The sequence below is a fragment of the Pongo pygmaeus genome, chromosome 21 (genome assembly GCF_028885625.2).
Source record: "Pongo pygmaeus isolate AG05252 chromosome 21, NHGRI_mPonPyg2-v2.0_pri, whole genome shotgun sequence".
In the NCBI taxonomy this organism is placed as follows: Eukaryota; Metazoa; Chordata; class Mammalia; order Primates; family Hominidae; genus Pongo; species Pongo pygmaeus.
The window spans coordinates 20,408,161-20,430,733 of NC_072394.2; the positions used below are offsets into that span (position 1 = coordinate 20,408,161).

At 46.5% G+C, this 22,573-nt stretch overlaps 1 protein-coding gene and 1 non-coding gene across 2 annotated transcripts in view; one reads left to right on the plus strand and one right to left on the minus strand.

Moving 5' to 3' along the window:
* Positions 1–861: 861 nt before the first annotated feature.
* The window catches only part of APMAP (adipocyte plasma membrane associated protein), a 32,063-nt gene continuing 10,351 nt past the window's right edge, over positions 862–22,573 (minus strand). Inside the window, exons 2-9 of the mRNA XM_054466946.1 lie at positions 21,062–21,178; positions 16,254–16,369; positions 11,136–11,228; positions 9,384–9,500; positions 8,117–8,291; positions 7,461–7,595; positions 6,829–7,021; positions 862–1,945 (exon numbers count right to left, since the gene is read on the minus strand). Coding sequence (XP_054322921.1) covers positions 1,736–1,945; positions 6,829–7,021; positions 7,461–7,595; positions 8,117–8,291; positions 9,384–9,500; positions 11,136–11,228; positions 16,254–16,369; positions 21,062–21,178 — 1,156 coding nt within the window. The 3' untranslated portion in view covers positions 862–1,735. The remainder of the gene's footprint in view (positions 1,946–6,828; positions 7,022–7,460; positions 7,596–8,116; positions 8,292–9,383; positions 9,501–11,135; positions 11,229–16,253; positions 16,370–21,061; positions 21,179–22,573) is intronic.
* Positions 11,663–11,769, plus strand: LOC129022225 (U6 spliceosomal RNA). Its single transcript, XR_008496307.1, has one exon. It is a non-coding gene; the product is annotated as a U6 spliceosomal RNA (small nuclear RNA).

Consider the following 22,573-nt stretch of genomic DNA (forward strand, 5'->3'; position numbering starts at 1 on the left):
CTTGCCTCTGTCCTACTGGTGCTGCCTCCAGGAGCCAGCCTGGAGAAGCGGGGACACTCCCGACTCTCTTCCCCCAACACGGGGCCTGACCAGCACTGGGGGAATTAACCATCAGACTCCCAACTCTCTTCCCCCAACACGGGGCCTGGCCAGAGCTGGGGGAATTAACTATCAGACTCCTGACTCTCCTCCCCTAACATGAGGCCTGGCCAGTGCTGGGAGAATTAACCATCAGACTCCCGACTCTCTTCCCCCAACATGGGGCCTGACCAGCACTGGGGGAATTAACCATCAGACTCCTGACTTCCCCCAACAGGGCCTGGCCACCACTCAGGGGAAAGGAGGGCACAGGAGTCCAAGGCCAGCCAGTGCACACAGATGGTCCCGATGTTACCATAGCTATCAGTTCTCTGAATTTTTGTATCATTACATATTTATCGGATTTTTTTCTGACTTTTATATCTATTTAAAATACTGTCTCTGTGAAGTTATTCCAAACATCTTTGGAGATACAATCTCTTGTTACTCTCACAAATACCCAGGAAAGAAAGGAACAGATGTCAGCCCCATTTCGTAGGCTGGAAAACAGGAGGGAAGTGTAATATCAACTTACGCCAGAGGGAGTCAACATCAAGAGCAGATGGCCTAAGGCCGCCTGCTCCCTGCCTGAAGACGGCTGCCTGAGAGAAGTCCCGCAGCTTCCCTCCTGAGCTAGTCGGATGGACTGCTTGGCCTTAAAACATCATCCTCACCAAGACAATCCTTACATCAACACCTGATGGAATTAAATTTCAGTACTGTTAGTTAAAGTAGAGAAGAAACTCCCAGGCCACACTATCAAAAAAGGTTAATCAGCAGAAGTCGATTTATCATTATTTATTATCAAAATCATGACCAGTGTGTAGACATACTTGTGAAAATATACAGCAAATCGGGGCTTATAACACATGAGCAAAGATGACATTAACACGTGCACTGTTCACATCTTGGGGTCTAGAGGTCAAGAACAAAGGTCACAGACAAGACGTTACAAAATGGACCCCTGCAGTAGGTCCCGAATTGCAGAATCATCCAATTCCAGCACAGTCAGTGCAGAGATATTCACAGAAAGAAACCCAGCAAAGTCCTCTCTGAGCCGCTAGAGTCAACATGCTTTTCATACACACTATGGAGAGCCCACGTCCCACACAACCCTTGAGAACATAGTTCCACGTCTTGGCTTACACAGCTCTCACCGCTGGCCTCAACACCACTGGGCCATGCTCCCTCTGCTCTTCCATCCCCACCCCAACAAAGAAAGGTATGACCGCACATTATATAATAGTAAAGAAGGACTTTGAGGCCGCAGGACAGGGCCACAGCAGCAAGTTCTCTGGGTAGTGCGTTACTGCTCCACCCACCTGAGCCCTGTTCCAAGTGCAAGGAGCTTCCCAAGTCCTAGAGAATGATTGTACTTAGAAAGCTTTGTTTTGTTTTTTTAAGAGAAAATGGCTTTACATGAATTTATGTTCCTCATGGCAGATATGTTACGCTTCCCTCTAAACAGAAAGACGAGCCCAGGTGGGGCCCGGGCATCCTCGAGGGATGAAGCAGCCATGCCCACCACCCCTCAGGGACTGACAGGTGCATGTGGACACTTGAACCACGACTGTGTCCACAGCTCCTCCTGGACCAGGCCTGGTGCCTGAGTGTGAAGACTCCTGGCCTGTGTGGCAGGGGCAGCTATCCGGGAGGGCTAAACAGCCTGGAGGCTGAGTCTGCAGAGGAAGGGGGACCTGAAAGAGCCCAGGTACAGGTGCCCATCGTGCTCGTGCACCTCACTGATGTAGGTGGCTACCAGCCCGTCGGGATCATGCAGGCTTCTCCGGAAGGCACCGCTGTCACTGAGTTCTAGGACGAGGCTGTACCGCGGCACAAACTTCATCACCGTCTCTTGACTAAAGAGCTAGAGGGAAACAGTGCAGGGAGAGTTCACCAGCTGGCCAAGAACGCTGTGCGCAGATCAATCGCGCTGCCCCCACCATCCAGGAATGGGGTCTGACTCCTTCCCATGACAGGGCAGCCCCACAGGGCAGTGCCCCACAGGACAGCTAACCCAGCTCCCACTCCCAGCCCAGGGGCCCCAAAGCAGGCCCCACCCCACCCCTGTCCCTGTGAAGATTAGGCCAAAGAGGCTCCCCAGCACAAGGACAGCAGCGCAAGCACATCTCTGCATGGCCCAGCTGAACTCAGAGAGACATATCACATCCGAGGTGGTCACAGCACTGGAGCCAAGGCTCAGAATGATCTCTACTCACCAGATCACAACCAGCACAGCTTCCCTGGAATACACAAGTCTTCTGTTTAGATTTAAAACATTTCAAATAGGCAAGGTGCAAATGATGGAGATTTGAGAGCAGCTCACGTTCAAAAAAAGTGAGCAGGTCCACAAACCACACAACATGGCTTCCAAAACAGAAAGCAAAATCCCACTGCTTTCCTCAAAGCGGGGCGTGCAGATCCTGAGGGACGCCACCAGGGACGGAGACAAAAGAGCTTAGACCTGGACTCTGTGGTCACATGGGACTGTTGAAGAGTTTTAAGCAGAGAACAGATGGCGAGAGGTGTGATTTCTGGCAGAGCAGAAGGACACCTGGTCGGAAATTATGACAAAGCACTCCACTGCCTAAGACCAAGGAATGGAAATTAACAGACAGATTTCTAGCTTTTAATACAAGGGAAAATACCCAAACAAGTGTCCAACGAATAATTTCTCCCAGTCACTGAAAATGTTCAAGCAGACAGACAAGCTGACTAGACTCTAGGTTCAACAGCGATAGATCAACTGCATTACAGCTCAAAAAATTCCCAAGGCTTCCCACTACCCACGAAATGCCATCTCCTGCTGTTTGGCCGTGGATCCTTCCCACTCTCCTCTCTTCTCTCTTCTCCCTAAGAGATCTCATCCTCTCTCACTATTACAACTAGTCACTTTCCCAGAAAGCTCTCAAATCGCCATCTCCATTTCCAACACCAGTGCTAAGTCTCACTGTCTGGGACCCGTGTCTGCCTGGCCTTTCTAATAGCACTTCAAATTCAACAGCCTCCCCATCTCCGGAGACAGGGCCAGGACCCCAGCCCTCCCTTGATCCCAGTCTCTCTGTGCCCTACAAGCCCAGCTGCCAGTCTTGCCATCTGTTGTGTGTGTCCCTGGCCTAGGTCCTGTCCTGCCGCCTCTCCCCAGTCACTGAGACAGCTTCCACACAGGCTCCCAAAGCCAGCTGAGCCCTGCTGCAAGCTGTTCTCCTTGCAGTAGCTGCAGTTCTCTTTAAAAACATTCTTTGTACTACATCGCTCCCCTCCTAAACAACTCCATCAGGAGCATGGGGCTGAGCAGGGTACATGTGTGCCGGGGATGGCAGACCATGGTGACCCAGACCAGCCCACTCTGCTTGGGTGAGGAGGTGTCCCTGCAGGGGGGTGGCCTGGCACGGGCTGTCAGGGCCCATACGGGGTGAGGAGGTGTCCCCACAGTGAGGCCCAGATCAGGCTGTGAGAGCCCATGCAGGTGAGGAGGTGTACACCCAGGGACAGCCCGGTGCAGGGATCACAGCCCTTGAGGCGAAAGGCAGCCTCCCGCACATGGTCAGGGAGGAAGGGGACAGCCCAGCGTGGGGTGCTACAGCCCTGGATGGGGCCATGTGATAGGGCACAGCAGCCATAGATTGGTCACATTCACAGAAAATGGTTGAACAGGTAAACCTAGGGAGGACAATGGGATCCAGGTTTCTCACTGTTACAGAGGTACAAATAGGGGGAAAAATAATGGGAGAAAACTTGGATCAGTCCTGCGGTGCTGTCATGGTTTTCAATTTACACATGACAGATGCAGGCATAAGCGTGAGTGGTGTGTGTGTGATGTCTACGCATGCAGGTATATGTGAGTATGCATCGTGTGCTTGTACTCCCAGCGTTGTCCCTTGGGGACCTGGGAGCAGCGACACCCAAGGCAGTGAGTACACTCAGCACCCAGATCTCCTCCACAGGGAACCAGGGCTCCTGGGAGAAATGGCCGATTGCAGAGCTGGAGCAGGGACAATACAAGAGGAACCTGAAACGACTTATGTGCTGGAAAGTGAGGAGCTAGCCCAAGACAACAGGACATGCCCAAAGGCCCAGAAGCCACATTGAAGGGGCTCCTCCTGGCCACAGATGGGTAATCTGAGCATCAAAATCAATGATGACTGTAACACAATCACCATTAAGAACATGGGAAACCATAAGATGGCACTGGTGATTACTTACAGAAACCACCTCTCTGCGAGAGACTCAGTAATTAGACATGAAAGAACCACGTCCAGGTGGAGACACCTGGCATTCTCTGCCTGAATCAGGTGGCCGAAGTTGCCACCACCCCAACAGAGCAAACTGGTATTGCGCCCTCATGACAGCTGCGCCAAGATGAGCACAGCTTCACTGCTGTGCCACTGCTGCCAACAATGTGAGACCAGAATCCAAACATGAAAAACAAACCCTACCGGAGGGACATTCTGGGACACAGCTGACCTGTACACTTTCAAAGGATCAAGGCCAAAAATTCAAAAAAAGACAGGAGCTGAATATCCCCTAGACTGAAGGAGATTAAACAGAGCTGACAACTAAACACCATTCCTGATCCTGGGTTGAATCGTTTGTTATAAAGGACAACACCAGGACAACTGGCAAAATCTGAATGGGGCCTGCAGACCGGACAGTCACAGGGGAGCTGTGGGCATCTCCTGGTTTTGATCGGTGGTAATGAAGGAGAATGTGCCAAACACATGCTCAGGCATCTGTAGTGAGTGACAGGGCATTAGGCCAGCAGCTAACTCGAAAACAGTGCTGGGAAAAAAAATCCCTTGTACCCTCCCTCTTTCCGCAGCTTTGATACTGCCTCGAGATTAAAAAAAAAAAAAAAATCAGGCCAGGCATGGTGGCTCACGCTTGTAATCCCAGCACTTTGGGAGGCTGAGGCGGATGGATTACTTGAAGTCAGGCGTCCGAGACCAGCCTGGCCAACATGGTGAAAACTCGTCTCTATTAAAAATACAAAAAAATTAGCCGAGCGTGGTGGTACACGCCTGTAGTCCCAGCTAGTCAGGAGGCTGAGGCAAGAGAATCACTTGAGCCCAGGAGGCAGAGGTTGCAGTGAGCCAAGATCGCGCCACTGCACTCCAGCCTGGGTACAGTCTGGGTGCGAGACTCCGTCTCCAAAACAAAAAACAAAAAAATCTTCAATGACTTGGATTACATTTTGAATAAAACTGAACCTTCTTTCCAAGTCCATGGGGCTGTGGTCCTCCCTCTCACCCCTCCTCACCCAGCTGCAGGAAGACTCCATGTTCCCTCATGCTTGCAGCCCCCTCCCTAACTGTGCCCTCAATCAATGGTACGTCCTCGCGCCTACATGTGCCAGGCACTGTTGCAGGTGTGGAGGACGACAAATGAACTATGCATGAACTAAACAGAAAAATACCTGCTCTGATGGTATGCACATTCTATTCAGGGGAAGAGACACAACCACCACTCATACTACCCTACGCTAAGGGCACTATGTGCAGATTCTCACTAAATGTTCCCAGCACCTGATGAGGCGCTATTATTCTTTCCACTTTACAGACAGAGCACCTGAGGCAGAGTCCAAGTCCCCGGCCCAGGATCCCACAGCTGGTCCGGCAGCCTCCAAAACCCCTGTGCTAGCCCATCTGCCATTTTGCCTCCCCCTAGGTCCCAGCAGGAACAGATGCTGTCTCTGGAGCCAATAAGGCAAAGAGAAGGACAGATTTCTCAACAGATTAGGACTTCCCACACAGTGACCCACAGAACTCACATCACTGAAGGCCGTGAGCCAGTCTAACTGAGAATGTGTGCGCAGCCCCCAGGAGGGGTCCAGACACACAGCCCAGCAGCAGGACTCAGCAACTGCTGCCTGTCAGCCCCAGGACCATAAGCTAGTATTTCCGTATCTGTTCAAATATTCAGTATCAATTTAAAATACGTATTCAGCCTGTGACATGGAGCTTGCTGGAAAAGCAGATCTCTGTATTACACAAGTGCCCACGTCAGCAAGTGACCCCTCCACAGTGTAAACGTGCTGAGTTATGATGTGGGGTGCTTCATGGAAGCCACTGGGAAAATGGCAAGATTTAAAGGCTGTGTTGAAGGGGCTGTTGTGTTGAAGGGGCTATGGCTGGCCATTGGTGGGGGTGGGTGACTTTTTTTAAAAAAGGGAACGATTTGGGTGTGGTAAGAGATCAAAGGGCACCAGAACTCCATAGAGAAGGGTGCCTGGCAGTGAGGCTGCAAGAAGGCAGCAGGGAGCAGGCGGGACGGCAGCTGTGGTGACTGGGTTACAGGGGTGGCCACACCTGCAGGGAAGGGAGGAAGGGGCACCTGCCGACTCTTTCCCTGAGGAGGCAGAGAGGAGGGTGGAGAGCGGAGAAGGCCTGGCACAGCCATGGCAGATGGAGGAGCGAGACTGACAGGCACGTGGATGCCCACAGCCACGATGGTGAGGGTGGCAATCAAAACACCCAGAAACAGGGAACCAGAGACTGACAGGCAGGCAGATGTCCAAAGCCGCGATGGTGAGGGTGACAATAAAAACACCCAGAAAAAGGGAAACCATAAGAACCAAAGGGTCCAAATGTTTAACTCTGCATTTCAGGATGAAGAATGAAATGTGTTTCTAAGTGTCATTCAGAGCCAAATACTACAAGCAGAACTAGATTTTTAAGCTATAAGGGTCAAAAAAAATATGATTCAATTCATTTCCATTTTCTTTCTTGGAATAACAGTTTTTATAATTACCTTAAAAATCATCCTTTTAATCCAGGGTCTCTCAGATAAGAAATCCAGCATGGAAAACCCAGGGTTAGGGCGGATGGTTGACATGCCCACCCAGTACCCCCCAGAGCTGCTGGGCCGGATGTTGTCTGGAAATCCAGGCATGTTCTCCACAAACAGATCAGCCCCGCCCTTCATCAGGCCAGAAACGTAGACTCTGAAAAATTCACCCAAGCAGACAGTGAACCACAGCCCCTCAATTTCAGAAAAAAAATTTTAGCCAAGCACCAAACTGGTCTTGGTCCAAATATATATATGGAAAGTGCTCTATGTCCATCATGAACAAAGGCACAGCTGCTGAGAAGAAACCTTTGTGCACAGGGCCCAGTATGAACAGAGGGGAAGCAGGTTGGGGGAGGAACAAGGCCCTGCCAACAGGGGAATGGGGCCCGGGCTGCACCAGTCGGCCTTAAGACTCTCCCAGACTGCGACTCGCAATGGGAGAAAGAAAGCGCACCCTTGAATTTTCTTTAACATGCCATGCAGAAGGTGCGCTGCTGCCTCTGATTTCTGTCGATCCCATTTCCGTGCCCATCCCACCCCGGCCATGATGTGCTGTGGCCAGTAACTGATGGCTCAGCTAATCCCGCACACACCTTCGTATCCTGGCCATGGTTGTTTCTGCCACCAGGACAAAGTCTTCCGCAGGAGACAGCTGGACTCCATTCGGGAACCGCAGCTGGTCCAATAAAACTTTTACTTCCCTGGTCACAGTATCGTACTCCAGCAGGCTGTGGAACACCAAAAGCAGAGGGTTATGGGGGAGAATCCCTGGCTCCCACTCTGGGCCTGCAGAAGGTGACTCCGCCTCACCCTGGAGCAACAGGCCCTGGGTGCCCTGCTCAAACTTGATTCGAGGTTGGCCCCTGGTGGCCCTTCCCCATCCAGAGCAGATCCAGTGTCCCCTCCAGGGAACCCCAAGGTCAGTTATCTTGCTGACCTGGGAGCTGGACAGGAATCCCCCTCAGAGAGGCAACCCAAAGCCCAGGCCTGCCTCCGGGGTCTCTCCCGACTGCCTAGACTTGCACCCTCAGACGGACTGGCCTGTTTTATTTCCTCAGAGAAAACGAAAGCACCTTGTTCCATTTTGTGACATCCATCACCTGCCTCCAGAAGCCACTAAGGTCCTGTCCTAGAAGCTGAAACATGATGCTGGAAATACTCCCTTGGTCCCTAGAAGTAATAGGCTCTGCTGAAGCGGCTGGCCTGGCTGGTGAACTCAACAAATGGGAGACCTGGAGCAAGGCCTCACCGCCCGTCATCAGTGCCCTCCATCACCAGAAGCAGGTAGTCTCGTCTTTGCCACTTGCTGCTAGAATCAGTGAAATAAATCTTCCTCCCATCCTGAGTGACTGTAAGATCATTCACAAAGGACATTTTCTTCCCCTCAATGGGTGTCTCGGAGGACAGCAGCAGTTTCACTTCACCTGAAGTTTAAAAAGAAAGAAAAAGATTGACTTGAACTAGGAACTTCTCAATAATTTCAAAATACTAACTAGCCTAACTGATTTAAAAAGAAAAACTGAAACTTCTCCATGTCATTTGTCAGAAGATTTATTCCTTCTTATAGTAAAAACACTATTAGGTGTTAAATGATTTTTTTTAGACTAACTTCATTAAAGGCAGAATCTTTTCTATAAGGATGAAGAATTCTTTCTTTTACTAAGGCCAACTGACTTGATAACATCTACTGCAAGTGTTAGGCAGGCTTTAGTTCTATTTGTTAGTTCTATTTGAGAGAAATGACATTCTACTCATCTGCTTTTAGAAAAAAAAAGTAGTAGTAAGTTTTTAAAAATAATAGAAAGAACATGGATTGAGTGCTAAACACCCTCGAGGTGTGATCACCTTTAAACCTTCGCAACAATCCCACAGGCAGGGCTACTATAACCCCAATTTGATGAGGAAGCTGGGCACAGAGCAACCAAGGGACCTGCAGTCACAGCTGGTGCCCAGCAGAGTGGAATGCCCCCAAGCAGCTGGGCTGCAAGGCCTATGTTCGGGACCCCACGCACTGCACAAGACAGCGGACTCCTCCCCAGCAGGAACCTCCACTGAGACACACAGCACGTATTACAGCCTGGTCAAGGGGACTCACAAGCAGTCAGGGGAGAGAAGAGTAGGAATTACAGGAGAAAATAGAAAGGAAGAGACAAAGGGGAGGGCCACAGAGAAGAAAGACAGAAAACAAATAGACAAGATGCAGAGAGACACACAGAAAAATAAAGACCGAAAGAGGTCTAACTTCCTCAAAATAAGTCCTTTTGAGACCCTGTGGCTAAAATATAAATACTAGGAGGAAATTAGGGTATGGACCAAATGGAATCATGGGTAGGGAGTTTTCTGGTGTTTAAAACTAGCTGACTTTTGCAGGCAATGTTTTCAGTACTGTTCAGTGAATAAGAAATATCAGAGTCTTTAGTAGATTGTTGTTAACAAATCCTATTAAGTCTACACATACATATATTGTTTAAAAGATCTAAAATCTTCATAGAAGGAAACAAGATATTGTCACATACGTTTCCAGGGATTTACTTCAAATAGTCCCTTGTATGCATCAGCCACAAAGAGAGTCCCATTGGGCCCTGCACGGATACCCAGGGGTCTCCCACACACAGGCTCATCATCTCGGGTTTCTAGAAAAACAAACAGATGGGGATTGGTAGCTGGTCCCAGATTCTACCTGTGCTGTTCTCAGTATCCAAGCATCTCATCCATCCCTTCCCATACATCATGCTGTACAGAACAAGACTAGACCATGGCATTAGAGCTACAACTGCCCTGCAGGTGCTCACTGCAGGTGCTTATTGCAAGGTGTTCATTGTGGGGTGCTCAATGCAGGTGCTTACTGCAGGGTGCTTACTGTAGGTGCTTACTGCAGGGTGTTCACTGTGGGGTGTTCACTGCAGGGTGCTCACTACAGGTGCTTATTGCAGGGTGTTCACTGTGAGGTGCTCACTGCAGGTGCTTATTGCAGGGTGTTCACTGTGGGGTACTCACTGCAGGTGCTTATTGCAGGGTGCTCACTGCATGTGCTTATTGCAGGGTTTTCACTGTGGGGTGCTCACTACAGGTACTTACTGCAGAGTGTTTGTGTGGAGTGCTCACCGCAGGTGCTTATTGCAGGGTGTTCACTGTGGGGTGCTCACTGCAGATGCTTATTGTAAGGTGTTCACTGTGGGGTACTCACTGAAGGTGCTCACTGCAGGTGCTTATTGCAGGGTGTTCACTGTGGGGTGCTCACTACAGGTGCTTATTGCAGGGTGCTCACTACAGGTGCTTTTGCGGGGCATTAACTGTCGGGTGCTCATTGCAAATACCACTGCAGGTGTTCACTATAGGTGCTTACTGCAGGGTGTTCACTGTGGGGTGCTCACTGTGGGGTGCTCACTGCAGGTGCTTACTGTAGGGTGCTCACCATGGGTGATCACTCCAGGTGCTATTGTAGGTGCTGACCATGGGTGCTCACTGCAAATGCTTATTGCAGGGTGTTCACTGTGGGATGCTCACTGCAGGGTGCTTACTGCCAAAATGGCACGGAAAATGGCAGGTTAAAGAACTGATGTAGAGTATAATTCCATCATATGTGTGGGTGTGGATGTCCATGAACAAAAAAATGTCTGAAAAGTCAACCACTAAAATGTTCATAACAATTACATCTGAAAAGACTCAGGTGATTTTTATTTTCTCCTTTGTGCCTTTGTGTTGTTTGTGTTTATTAAAATGCATCATTTTAATAAAAACATTCCAGCTATTAAAAAATGGTAACTATTAAGTCTATAGACTATCAATTTTCAACAGTGAGTCTTCTACTCTAGTTTTTCAAAATTTGAATGACTTAAGGGTATTCTCACTTACAGGGCTGAAATTCCTGAGACCAAGGCAGAATAACACTTACACATCCAAGTAATGACAAGGCCACCTGCTTTTCCACAGCAGCACTGTGATAACACCTATTAGCCTCTGAAGTACCACAAAGGTAAACAGGGACCCCAGTAAAATGGTGAGGGGCGAGGCCCACACAGTACCAAGCAGGGGCCACAGCCACTGCCTAGCTGCAAAATGGGGACTGTAGGTGACCATCAGGCACCGTGAGGCCCAAGGACCACCAAGCAAATGAAGAGCTCATGGTGACGTCATGTTCCATCTACTAGATGGTCAGAGGTTCTTTTTCTCCCACAGGCATTCTAGGGAAAAGCAGTTCCACACAACGATCCGACATCTTTCTGAAAGACTGGAAGAGACACGTCGAGGGATTATCACCAACTTACTGCAAGGGCCCGAACCAAACCGGGCAATGGTCTCTATTTCACCATTTTCAAGTTTTACGACCCGGCCATCTGCTGTCCCGGTAAACATCACATCTGTTTAAAAACACAAAGAGGAGGAAGAGCAATGTTAGCCTAAGAAATGTGACTAAGCCGCCTTCTCCTACAAGAGGGCTTGTTTACGTGTTCCCCCTGCCCTCTAGAGGAAATGCCAATTCTCAAGATGGAAGAGAAGCAATTTCCGGGAATATAAAAAAATCCTTAAAACTTACAGCGATAAAACTGCGGGGGCCTAGAGAAGCAGCCTGTGGGCGTGAACCTGACTCAAGAGCAAGGGTGCAGCAGATACCAGTCAGTGATGAGAACTGTGAGGATTTTCTCTAGTCCTGAAGCACTCAAGCTGACACTCAGCACCTAGGGGCATGAGTTCATATTCACCTCACATCAATGTCTGCTGCTGATATTGATTATATCCAACTAAAGGAGAAGAACTGCCAGAAATCCTTTAGGAGAAAATTACAGCACATTAAGTGCTTACTTCAGCAGCACATATACTAAAATTAGAACGATACAGAGAAGACTAGCATGCCCCTTGAGCAATGATGATACACAAATTCATAAAACATTCCATAGTTTTCAAACGTATATTGCAAACTCAAGGGTAACCACTACAAAAAGTAAAAAAAAGAAGTATAACTGATATGCTAAGAAAGAAGAGAAAATGGAATCATATAAAATACTCAGTTTAAAACTACAAAAGACAAAAAGAGAGTAGAATGCAAAAATAGAAACAAAGAATAAGGGCAAAGAATAGAAAACAGTAACAAATATGGTAGATATTAATCCAATATATCAATAATCACTTTAAACATAAATAGTCTAAATATACCAACTGAAAGAGAGACATTGCCAGAATTATTCAAAAAACAAGACCCAACTCTATGTTGTGTACAAGAAACCCTCTTTAAATATAAAGACATATATAGATTAAAAGTGAAGGGATGAAGAAAGTACATCACGTTAACACTAACCAAAAGCAAGCCAGAGTAGCTGTATTAAATTCAGACAGAGAAGACTTCAGACCAAGGAAAGTTATCAAGGATAAAGAGGAGCATCACACAATGACAAAGGGGTCAATTCCTCAAAAAGACATAAGAACCTTTAATGTGTATATGCTTCACAATAGAGCACCAATATGTGAGGCAAAAACTGATGAAACTGCAAGGAGAAACAGAATCCACTATCACAGTTAGAGACTTCAACAATCTAAACAAGAATAATCACATGATCATATCAACAGATACAGAAAAAAACATCTAGTAACATCCAACACCCATTCATGATTAAAAACTCTCAGCAAGCTGGGAGTAGAGGGGAAACTTTCTTAACTTGATCAAGAACATCTACAAAAAAAATCTACATATAACATCATACTTATGGATGACAAACTAGAAGCTTTCCTGCTAAGATCAAGAACAAGGCAAAGATGCCCCTATCACCACTCCTTTTCAATATCATACTGGAAGACCTAGCTAATGCAATAAGACATGAAAAGGAAACAAAAGGTATACAGATTGAGAAGAAAGAAATAAAACTCTCTTTGTTTGCAAGTGACATAACTGTCTAGGTAGAAAATCTGAAAGAATCAACAACAACAAAAAACCCTCCTGGAACTAAGCAATTATACCAAGGTTGCAGGATACTGCAAGATATTGACTCACCTTCCTTTATACTAACAATGAACAAATGGAATTTGGAATTGAAAACACAACACTATGTACATTAGCATCCAAAAGACTGGCATACTTAGGTATAAATATAACATAATATGCGCAAGGTCTATATGAGGAAAACTACAAAATTCTGATGAAAGAAATCAAAGAACTAAATAAATGGAGAGATATTCCATGTTCATGGATAGGAAGACTCAATATTGTCAAGATGTCAGTTTTTCCCAGCCTTAATCTATAGATTCAATGCAATCCCAATCAAAATCCCAGCAAGTTATTTTGTAGATACAGACAAATTAATCCTAAAGTTCATATGGAGAGGGCAAAGACTCAAAATATCCAATACAATATTGAAGGAAAAGAATAAAGTCAGAGGACTGAAACTACTCAACTTCAAGATTCTCTATAAAGCTACAGTAATCAAGACAATGTGGTATTAGCAAAAGAATAGAAAAATAAATCAATGGAACAGATAAAATTTTTAGCCCAGAGACAGACCCACATATATACAATCAACTTGATCTTTTGACAAAGGAGTAAAGGCAATACATAATGGAGAAAAGAGTGTTTTCCACAAACGGTGCTGGGACAAATTTGTTTGCATCCACATGCAAACAAATAAGTCTAGACACAGACCTTATACCCTTCACAAAAATGGAATTCAAAATGGATCATAGACCTAAATGTAAAATACAAAACAAATTCCTAGAACATAGGAGAAAATCTAGGTATGATGATGAATTTTTACATATAACACCTGGGTATGATGATGAATTTTTAGATATAAAACCAAGGTGAGATACATGAAGAAGTAACTAATAAGCGAAACTTAATTAAAATTAAAAACTCTTGCTCTACAGAAGATACTGTCAAAAGAATGAGAAGCCACAGACTGGGAGAAAATATTGGCAAACAACATGTCTGATAAAGAACTATTATCCAAAATACACAAACAACTCTTAAAACTCAACAATAAGAAAATGAACAACCCAGTTACAAAGATGGGCAAAAGGCCTGAACAGACACATCACCCAAGAAGATATACAGATGGCAGGTAGGCACATGAAGATATTCCACATCAAATGTCATCAGAGAAATGCAAATTAAAACAATGAGACACCACTACACACCTATTAAAAGGGCCAAAATCCAAAACACTGACACCACCAAATGCTGGCAAGGACACGGAGCATCAGGAACTCTCACTAATTGTTAATGGGAAGGCAAATGGTACAGCCACTTTGGAAACGCTTGGTGGTTTCTTACAAAACTTAACTCTTACCATACAATCCAGCAATTATGCTTTTCAGTATTTACCCAAATGAGCTGAAAACTTAGGTCCACACAAAAACCTGCCCACAGGTGTTTATACCAGCCTTATTCATAACTGCCAAAACTTAGCAGCAACCAAGATGTACTTCAGTAGGTAACTAAACTGTGGCACATCCATACAATGGAATATTATTCAGTGCTAAAAAGAAATGAGCTATCAACCCATGGAAAGACATGGAGGAACTTTAAATAAATGCACACTACTAAGTGAAAGATGCCAATCTGGAGAGGCTACATACTGTATGAGTCCAACTACATAGCATTCTCGAAAACACAAAACTATGGAGATGGCAAAAAGATCAGTGGTTGCCATGGGTTAAAAGAAAAGAGTGGGATGAACAGGCAGAGCAAAGAGGATTTTCAGGGCAGTGAAAACACCCTGTATGATACCATAACAGTGGATACATGGCATTTGTCCAAACCCATAGAATGTATAAAACCAAGAGTGAACCCTACCGTAAACTACAGACTCTGAGTACTATTGATGTATTGATGTGAGTACATCAGTTGTAACAAACGTACCCCTGTGGTGGGGGATGTTGATCATGTGGGAGGCTGTGCATGGCATGTGTGCAGAAAAAGTATTTGACGAAATGCAACACCCAATCGTAATAAAAACTCTTTTTCAGAAAATCTCTGTACCTTCTGCTCAATTTTGCTGTGAACCTAAAACTGCTCTTAAAAATAAAGTCTACTTAAAAACAAATAAAATAAAGACTGCTATAGTTGGTGATTACTCTCTCCCAGCACTCCCCAGAGCTAGTACCTCCTTCCACTGTCAGCAACCTGCCAGCCAACCCCCAGGGCAGCTTCCAAATGAGGTGGCAGAGACAGCAATGGCAGGTCCCTGTGGCTCACACCCACCAGAGGGGACCCCACTGTGCCTGGCCAAGAAATGTCACCAGCTCATCAAAGAAAGAGATAAAGCTGGGACCTGGTGACAAAGTACAATGAGAAGTAACCCAGTGAAAAGGAAAAAGACAGGGAAGTGCTCTCTTTGGGAGGTAAGATCATTGATTTGCACTTCAACTGCTGTTAAGCTTCAGTTTTAAAGAGTAATATTTGATTTTTCACCAAAAAAAGCTAAAGCTTTTAAAATTTACACAAATAAATGCCAATGTCTTTTTAAGAGAAATACAAAGTTCTATCATGATATTTACTCTTCTTGAAACAATTTTGACTTTGACAGCCAAGAAAACAAACCAACTGCAGAAATGGACCAGTCCTTGGGGCCTGTGTCAAATAACAGGGCCCGGGCAAGAGAAGCTGGTCAAACGTCACTAGAAGAGAGGCCACTGACCGGCCTTGAGAGCACAACAGAAGCACCCTGTGTGCACATATCCACAGCCACCCACTGCCTGGAGAACAGAGTGTGTTTCAGAATAACAAGCAGCACTTCCAAAGAAGCTGCTCAGCAAGCCCACACCAGATTAAGTTTTAAACTATCTGTGACTATCTGTGCCTTCCCAATACTAAACTTAATTCTCATTTTAACAAACAGAAAATGCCTTACTCAAGGTCGCTAGAGATGCAAGTATTAGAACCAGACCCAATTCTAGTTCTGAGGCGGGGGCAAGTGTGATGCAGATGGGTACGCTTAAGTGTACCCATCAAAGTGAGCTTTCAAACATACAGACAAAAACAGTGGAAATATTGAGAACCATTTGTCTTCATTTCACAGTGAAATCTATACAAAGCAAATGGAACTAAGAAATACTGTAGTGTCAAATACCTATTTAACTTTGATAAATGAACTAAACATCAGTATCTGTATTTGGCCTTTTTCCTTTCACAACACTTTGAGCACAACAAAGTGTTCCATAGAAATGAATTCAAAATCACCCAGTGCTAAAATGGCATGCAACCTGGGCAGATGAGACCAGCAGAAAGAGCCACTAGGGCCTCCCATGTGATGTCTGAGGGCCAAGTCCCACGTCCGCAGCTAAGAAGGATGTGCAGGGCCCCGGTCCAGGGGCAGCGTGCCACTGCAGCTGCTCCCACAGAACCCGCCCCCTCAGACAACAGACAGCCTGGAAGGCCCCCCCCAGCTCAGACTTACCCCCAATATGTGCTATGGACTCCGGTCCAATAAGTTGATTTTCAAACAGCCTTTCTGCCTGTCGCAACTTCGTATTTGGATGCAGAACACCAAGCAAGAGCGGGGGTTCTTTGAAGCTGCAAAATAATGCAATTCCAGAGATTTGTCTATAAATACACATGTGAAGAAAATGTGTACCGAGCACCTACTCTCGGTTCTTTGATAAAGATGGCACTTTCTAACAACATCCTCAGTTGCCAGAAATACAAATGTTAAGAAAAAACTATTCTAGGATATCAGAAAACATCATGATACAAAAGAAATATAAAAATATAAATGTGCTAGTGCAAGGCCTTCAGCAGTCCTGTCACCTGAGAGCATCCTGGGGCCTGTGCCCACCCATCCTCCAGCCTCCCCAGCTCCCCACCCCATCCAATGCCTCAGGGCAGCTGGACCTCCTCACCCCTGTGACTCACAGCCCTACAGCCACTGGAGTCTACCTAGGGTGGTGGGGGGCAGTGCCCACGTTTCACACCTGATGATCCGGCCTCGTATTTCACAGAGAAGATGGAAGGAGCTAGGGGAGACCTTCCTGGGACTGGAGCCACCGTCCCATGGTCCAGCACAGGGCACTCCACCTCCCGCTGACACTCTCAGGGCCCACCAGGCTCTCCCTGAAGCAGGAGCCTGAGCTGGGCCCTGGAGCCCTTCTACTCACAGACACGGCTCCAGAAACTCCTGCCTCTACTCCTCCTTTCCATCCATGTGCCAGTATGTCACGCCTCCCAACCCACCATCAAGTTCTGCTGAGGCCACTTTGAAAAGACACCATTGAACCCTTCTCCCCATGTCCTCCTTACCACCCTGGCTGGGGCCACCATCCTCTCGCCTCGCCCCTGCTCCCTCCCTTGACCCCTGTAGTCTACTCTCAATCCAGCAGCCATGCTGGATCATGAGCTTCCTCTACTCAGAGCCCCACAATGGCCCCTCTCACCTAGAGCCAAGTCCTGGCAGCAGCCTCTGAGCACCGCAACCTGGCCACAGCACCTTCTTGCCCCCTTTCTCCCTTGTGCCTTCTGCATCCCTCACACCAGCCCCTCCCTGCTGGGTCCTAACCACACCAGCATCTCCCTATCCGGGGCCTTCTCACCAGCTCTTTGCTCCACTTGGAACAGCAACCATCCCCCACCCAGGAGGCCCACTCTGACCACCCAACTGAATATCCGATACCTCCCCCGAACCCAGGCCCTTGCCCTACTCCATGCTCCTCATAGCACATACCAGCTTCTCATGCCCTGTGTAATCTGCTTCTGTTATGTTTATGGTCTGTCTGTCCCCACTAGAACATACGCTTCATGACATCAGGGATTTCTTTCTGTGTTTTTCTCTACTGTATTCCCAGCACCTGACACCCAACATGGCACACAGAAGGCTTCCAATGAGCACTGCTGGAGGAAAGCAAAGTGGAGAGGAGTATCTTCCAATTATCCCCTGCCCCCTGCCTCCAGCAAGGCAGAGAACTCAAGCACAGGAAGGAGAATTGGGGAAAAGTTTATGACAACAGCAAAAAGAGCTTCTTTAAAGCTCTCTTCACAGCAAATGAGGAAGGAAGGGAAACCCCACCTGGGGCAAGTGGTGCCATGCCACGATGACAAGCAGAGCTGCCAGCTTCGCTCGGCCTCGGTCACCTCTACACGCCAGGCAGTGCGGGGCCACCATGGTCAAGAGGATCAGGCCAGCAGACAGGGCAGAAACGGCCACTCAGCTGATGAACGGGTGTTTGGGAGTCTACCCAGGGTACTACATCACTCCCGTGAGAGCTTAGACCACACTTAGAAATCTCTAAAAAATCAGAGAACAGGCAGACCAGGAGTATGGAGGGACAAAGAGAAGGATGGTGGCTCTTCCAGTCTGGACTATTACACAGCTGGTTTCAGTACTTGAGGACAAAGTCACCAGGAAGGCTGCAGGGCTTTGCCAAAAACCTGCCCTGCAAAGCCACTTTCCCTTCTTTTTGGAAAGACTAGAGGGCTATCACAGACATAGCATATATGACATCCTGATTCCTATAGCATGTACAGAGTGGTTTTCAAGATCCCTGTGACAATGTGGGGAGATGTGAACAGAGTAACAGGGCATCTGTATGATCACGGATGGCTGGCACAGGTGAAGAAAGCCTGCACTAATGCAGTGATACTCAACTGCAGAGAAGTGACCCACTGTGACCCACAGACTGCACAATGGTTTTCCTAAGCACTTCTGAGAACCAGTCCTCTGAGGTCCCCCACATCTCTCTCCCTAACACAGGAAGCCAGGGTGTGGGGCACTGCTCTCTCCCTCCCCAGGGGGTCTCTTGTGGGCCCTGCCTGAGTTTTATACAGTGCTTCTATTTGGTCTTGATGTCCCAGACCACCCATAAAGGTTGTTGCTATTTTTAAATGTCTCTCAGTCTGACAGTTTCACCCGGTAGTAAAATGTGTAGTTCTAACAGTACTGCAACTTTCATCTCTCAGTAGAATTACTCTTTCTGTTGGTCTTTAAAATTACAGCAACCAAATCCATTCTCCAAAATGCTCCTGTATTTTTTTTGTTACCATAAATTTGACTTTAACTGCTATTTTTTCAGTGACTAGAAACATCCATATCCTTCTATGAAAAATAAACTTTTTGTTCCCTTCTGGAGAGAAACCATGTCCTTTCACAGAGTGACTGTGGGCTGAGAGGGCTGCAGCTGAGTCGGCACCCGCTGGGATGGCGTGCATGGGGCATGGTCTGTGTCGCAGTCACATGTACTTGCATGAGACACACCAAGCTCTGTCACGTACCAGGCTTCTGCTTCTGCTCTGCATTTTGGGGCCTATCTTCCTGTTTTTGAGTGTGCCATTCTGAAAGCTGAGTCCAGGAGAGAGGTCCCTGTTGGCTGTGATGGTTCCACTGCCATAAGCTGAGCCCAGGAGACAGGTCCCTGTTAGCTGTGATTCCAATGCCATAAGCTGAGCCCAGGAGAGAGGTCCCTGTTGGCTGCGATGGTTCCACTGGCATTCCGAAAGCTGAGCCCAGGAAAGAGAGAGACCCCTGTTGGCTGTGACAGTTCCACTGCCATTCCGAAAGCTGAGCCCAGGAGAGAGGTCCCTGTTGGCTGCAACGGTTCCACTGCCATTATGAAAGCTGAGCCCAGAAGAGAGGTCCCTGTTGGCTGCGATGGTTCCACTGCCATTCCGAAAGCTGAGCCCAGGAAAGAGAGAGACCCCTGTTGGCTGTGACAGTTCCACTGCCATTCCAAAAGCTGAGCCCAGGAGAGAGGTCCCTGTTGGCTGCGATGGTTCCACTGCTTCTCTTCCTTTCCTCCCTCATCAGGCTCTTCTACTCAACAGACAGAACTCACTTTGTACAAACAACTTCCAATCCCCAGTAGGCCCTACTTCCTTTCAGTGTCTGGCCAGGGCTACATACCCCATTTCCCAGTGCATTTCTTCACCACCCTTTCAACACATAAAATCATCTTTCCTGCAATCAAAGGTCTTCAATCATTGAGGCTCCAACCTCTCTCTCCAACTCAAAACTCAGTCTCAGCCTCCTTTTCCAAGGCCAGCCTCCCAACCCAAGCTTCTAATCCCCGACTGTGGACACAGTTCACTCCCCCACCTTAGCCAACTGGACTATCCAAGAAGGCCCAGGTCAGTTTCCCTTTGGGTAGAATGAGACATCGTGCTCTGTAGAGAAGGGTTAGAAAGAGAGAAGCCCCTCCCTCAACACATCAGGGGATCTCCTCCCCACCCGCCACCCGACGCCCGTCCTTTGGAGACAGGATGTCCTCAGGCCTGGCTCAGGCAGAAAAACGCATCTGAGGACCCACTGGCACACCAGGAATTACAGAGCTGACACTCTTGGGGCTGACTAGAGTCCCCAGTCCTTCACCCATTCTCAATTTTACATGAGCAAATTGTGTGTTTACAGCAACTTGTGCCTTTACTATTCTAAACCCGACAACAAAAAGTTCACTCAGCTACACATGTCAATCTAAGGTCAGAATTGTGTCCTCTACATTCTTAGTGAATCAGATCCAATATAAAGCCTTAATTTTTATGGATAAAAAACTACATTATTCAGTTAGTATGTTATATTCACTCTTTAACTAGATATGATTCTTATCTGAAGTTTTTAAAGCCTTACCTGGACTAACTCATTTAAAATAAGCTTCAGATGGCTTCACCCCATCAGCAGTTGTAAGGGGAACCAGGAAATTACTGAACCAGACTGCACAACCCTCCTGCAACTATGTCAACATGGAAGTCATAGATCGTCACATCGATGAGAGCCTGGCTCTATCCCACTATAATTATAAACACAAATCTATTTCAGGGGGCTCTACATATACAATAGTTTTTTCAAATTATAATGGACTGCATTACTCATAGATCTCTATCGGTGAAAGGTAACTTAGGAAAAAAAGAACACTAATTGTGGGTTTTGTAGAAAATCAGTTACTTATAAAATATAAATGAGCTAACTGAAGCTCCATTTGTGTGTGTTTTTGCTACTTGAATTACGGTTGACTGTCTAATGATTATTAAGCTTCTCTAATTCTGAATTTTTGTTTTTGGTTTATGCAGTTTTTTTAAACAATGACAGGCAAAATACCATGCATATTTCCTGAGTAACATCTAATTCAGCATAAAAATCCAGGTACTAAAGAAATCACAAAACTCTGTTTCTCCTAACTTACCTTTCAGATCAGATTGATTTAATCACCCTCCTTTCCTTGGAAATTATTTCAGCCTATTACATTTTGTCAAGCAACCCCTCCTGAGGACTGCGGGGCAGCCTACCTGAGAGGCTGTGGATCTATAGGAGATTCCAGCAGCATCATGGCTCCAAGCAGGGGAACGGTGAGAGAAACAGCCAGCATCAAGAAGGTCACTCGGAAAACTCTGCCGCTAAAGGAGCTGCCAGAAATAAAAGATACAAAGGCAATCAGCTGAGTCTCAGACAGTGACAAGGTCGGCTGGTCCGAAAGCCCTCCCGGCAGGAGCAGGGACGCTCATTCAGTTTCCCCACTGCAAGCTGGCCGACCTCTGGCCTGTGATTAAACTTTAGCACTATTTGCTAGGATTGGCAAACACACTTTTGTTGTTGTTCTTTTTTTTAATCTTCCAGCTTCCCCTGTGTGGGATACGTTGGATCAGTTACTTTCCAGATCTTGAATCCTCCAGCAGGGTTTTAAAGAAGGCAAACTCAAAGAACTGATGAACACAAAATGTAATGGGGAAAAAGAGTTCTAATGACATAAATGATACACACTCATCCACAGAAAAGTTCTCAAAAGCTACGCGTTCCCAGTGCATGGATTCAAAGCAGCAACACTCAGTACTGTGCAGCCCTAAGATTCTCACAGATAGAAGAGACAGCTAAAGTCATGAAGGAAATGGAATCAGAACAACTTCCTGAGGATCCAATTCCCCAATCACTTTTCCCAAACTACTTTTAAGAATTTAAAAGGAAATCCCAGCTCTTCAACCTAATAGAAGAAGTCTGACAGATACTGACAGTTATCCACACAGGATCTATAAAATTACAATTCAAAGTCATCACTCCTAAACCCTTGGGAAGATGTGAAAGCTTCCCTGGGAATCCTGGGTGAAGTTTTTGGACAAATGACCAGTGCCTTAAATATCTCTGAACCAGTCTTCACATACAGTATTTCTTATCTGGCAAACAAGCGAAAACATCTGGCCTCTTGCTACTAAATAAACCTCACAGGATCATTACTTGCTTACATGAATTGAACTCGAATTTACTAAATGCTTGACATTAATGTTAACTTAAAACAAAATCATGAGTTCCTAAGGTAGCATTTTTTTCTTCCATCAAAAAAATTAAAGTGTTGACAAAGAAAAAAGTCAAGACTCACACTTAACAAAACAGACTTGATTTAAGGTGGCAGGGTTTGATTTTTGACAGAAGTGTAGTCTTCTGCCATTTAGATGTGTTAAACTCTGTTCCGGGTATGGTGTAGAAACATATAGGCCAAGCCCTCTTTCCCAACAACCAGCCAGGGAACTGCAGGCCAGTTTCTCCACTCCAAAACCCACAGTTTCCCCCAGTGTGAAACGGGGTATTGGGCAGGGTAACTTCCTGAACACGCATGATCCAGTCCTGAACACGCATGATTTTCACAAACGAATAAAGCAGAAAAGAAAATAAATCCCTCTATTTCTACTGGGGTAGGTGGAAATAAAGACAAAGGAAAGACTAAGGGGAAGAAGAGGGAGCAGCTTTCATAAAGTGTCCCTTGCATTTTGGATAGCACCTCTGTAGAGTGGCTGGGTTCTGCCACCAAC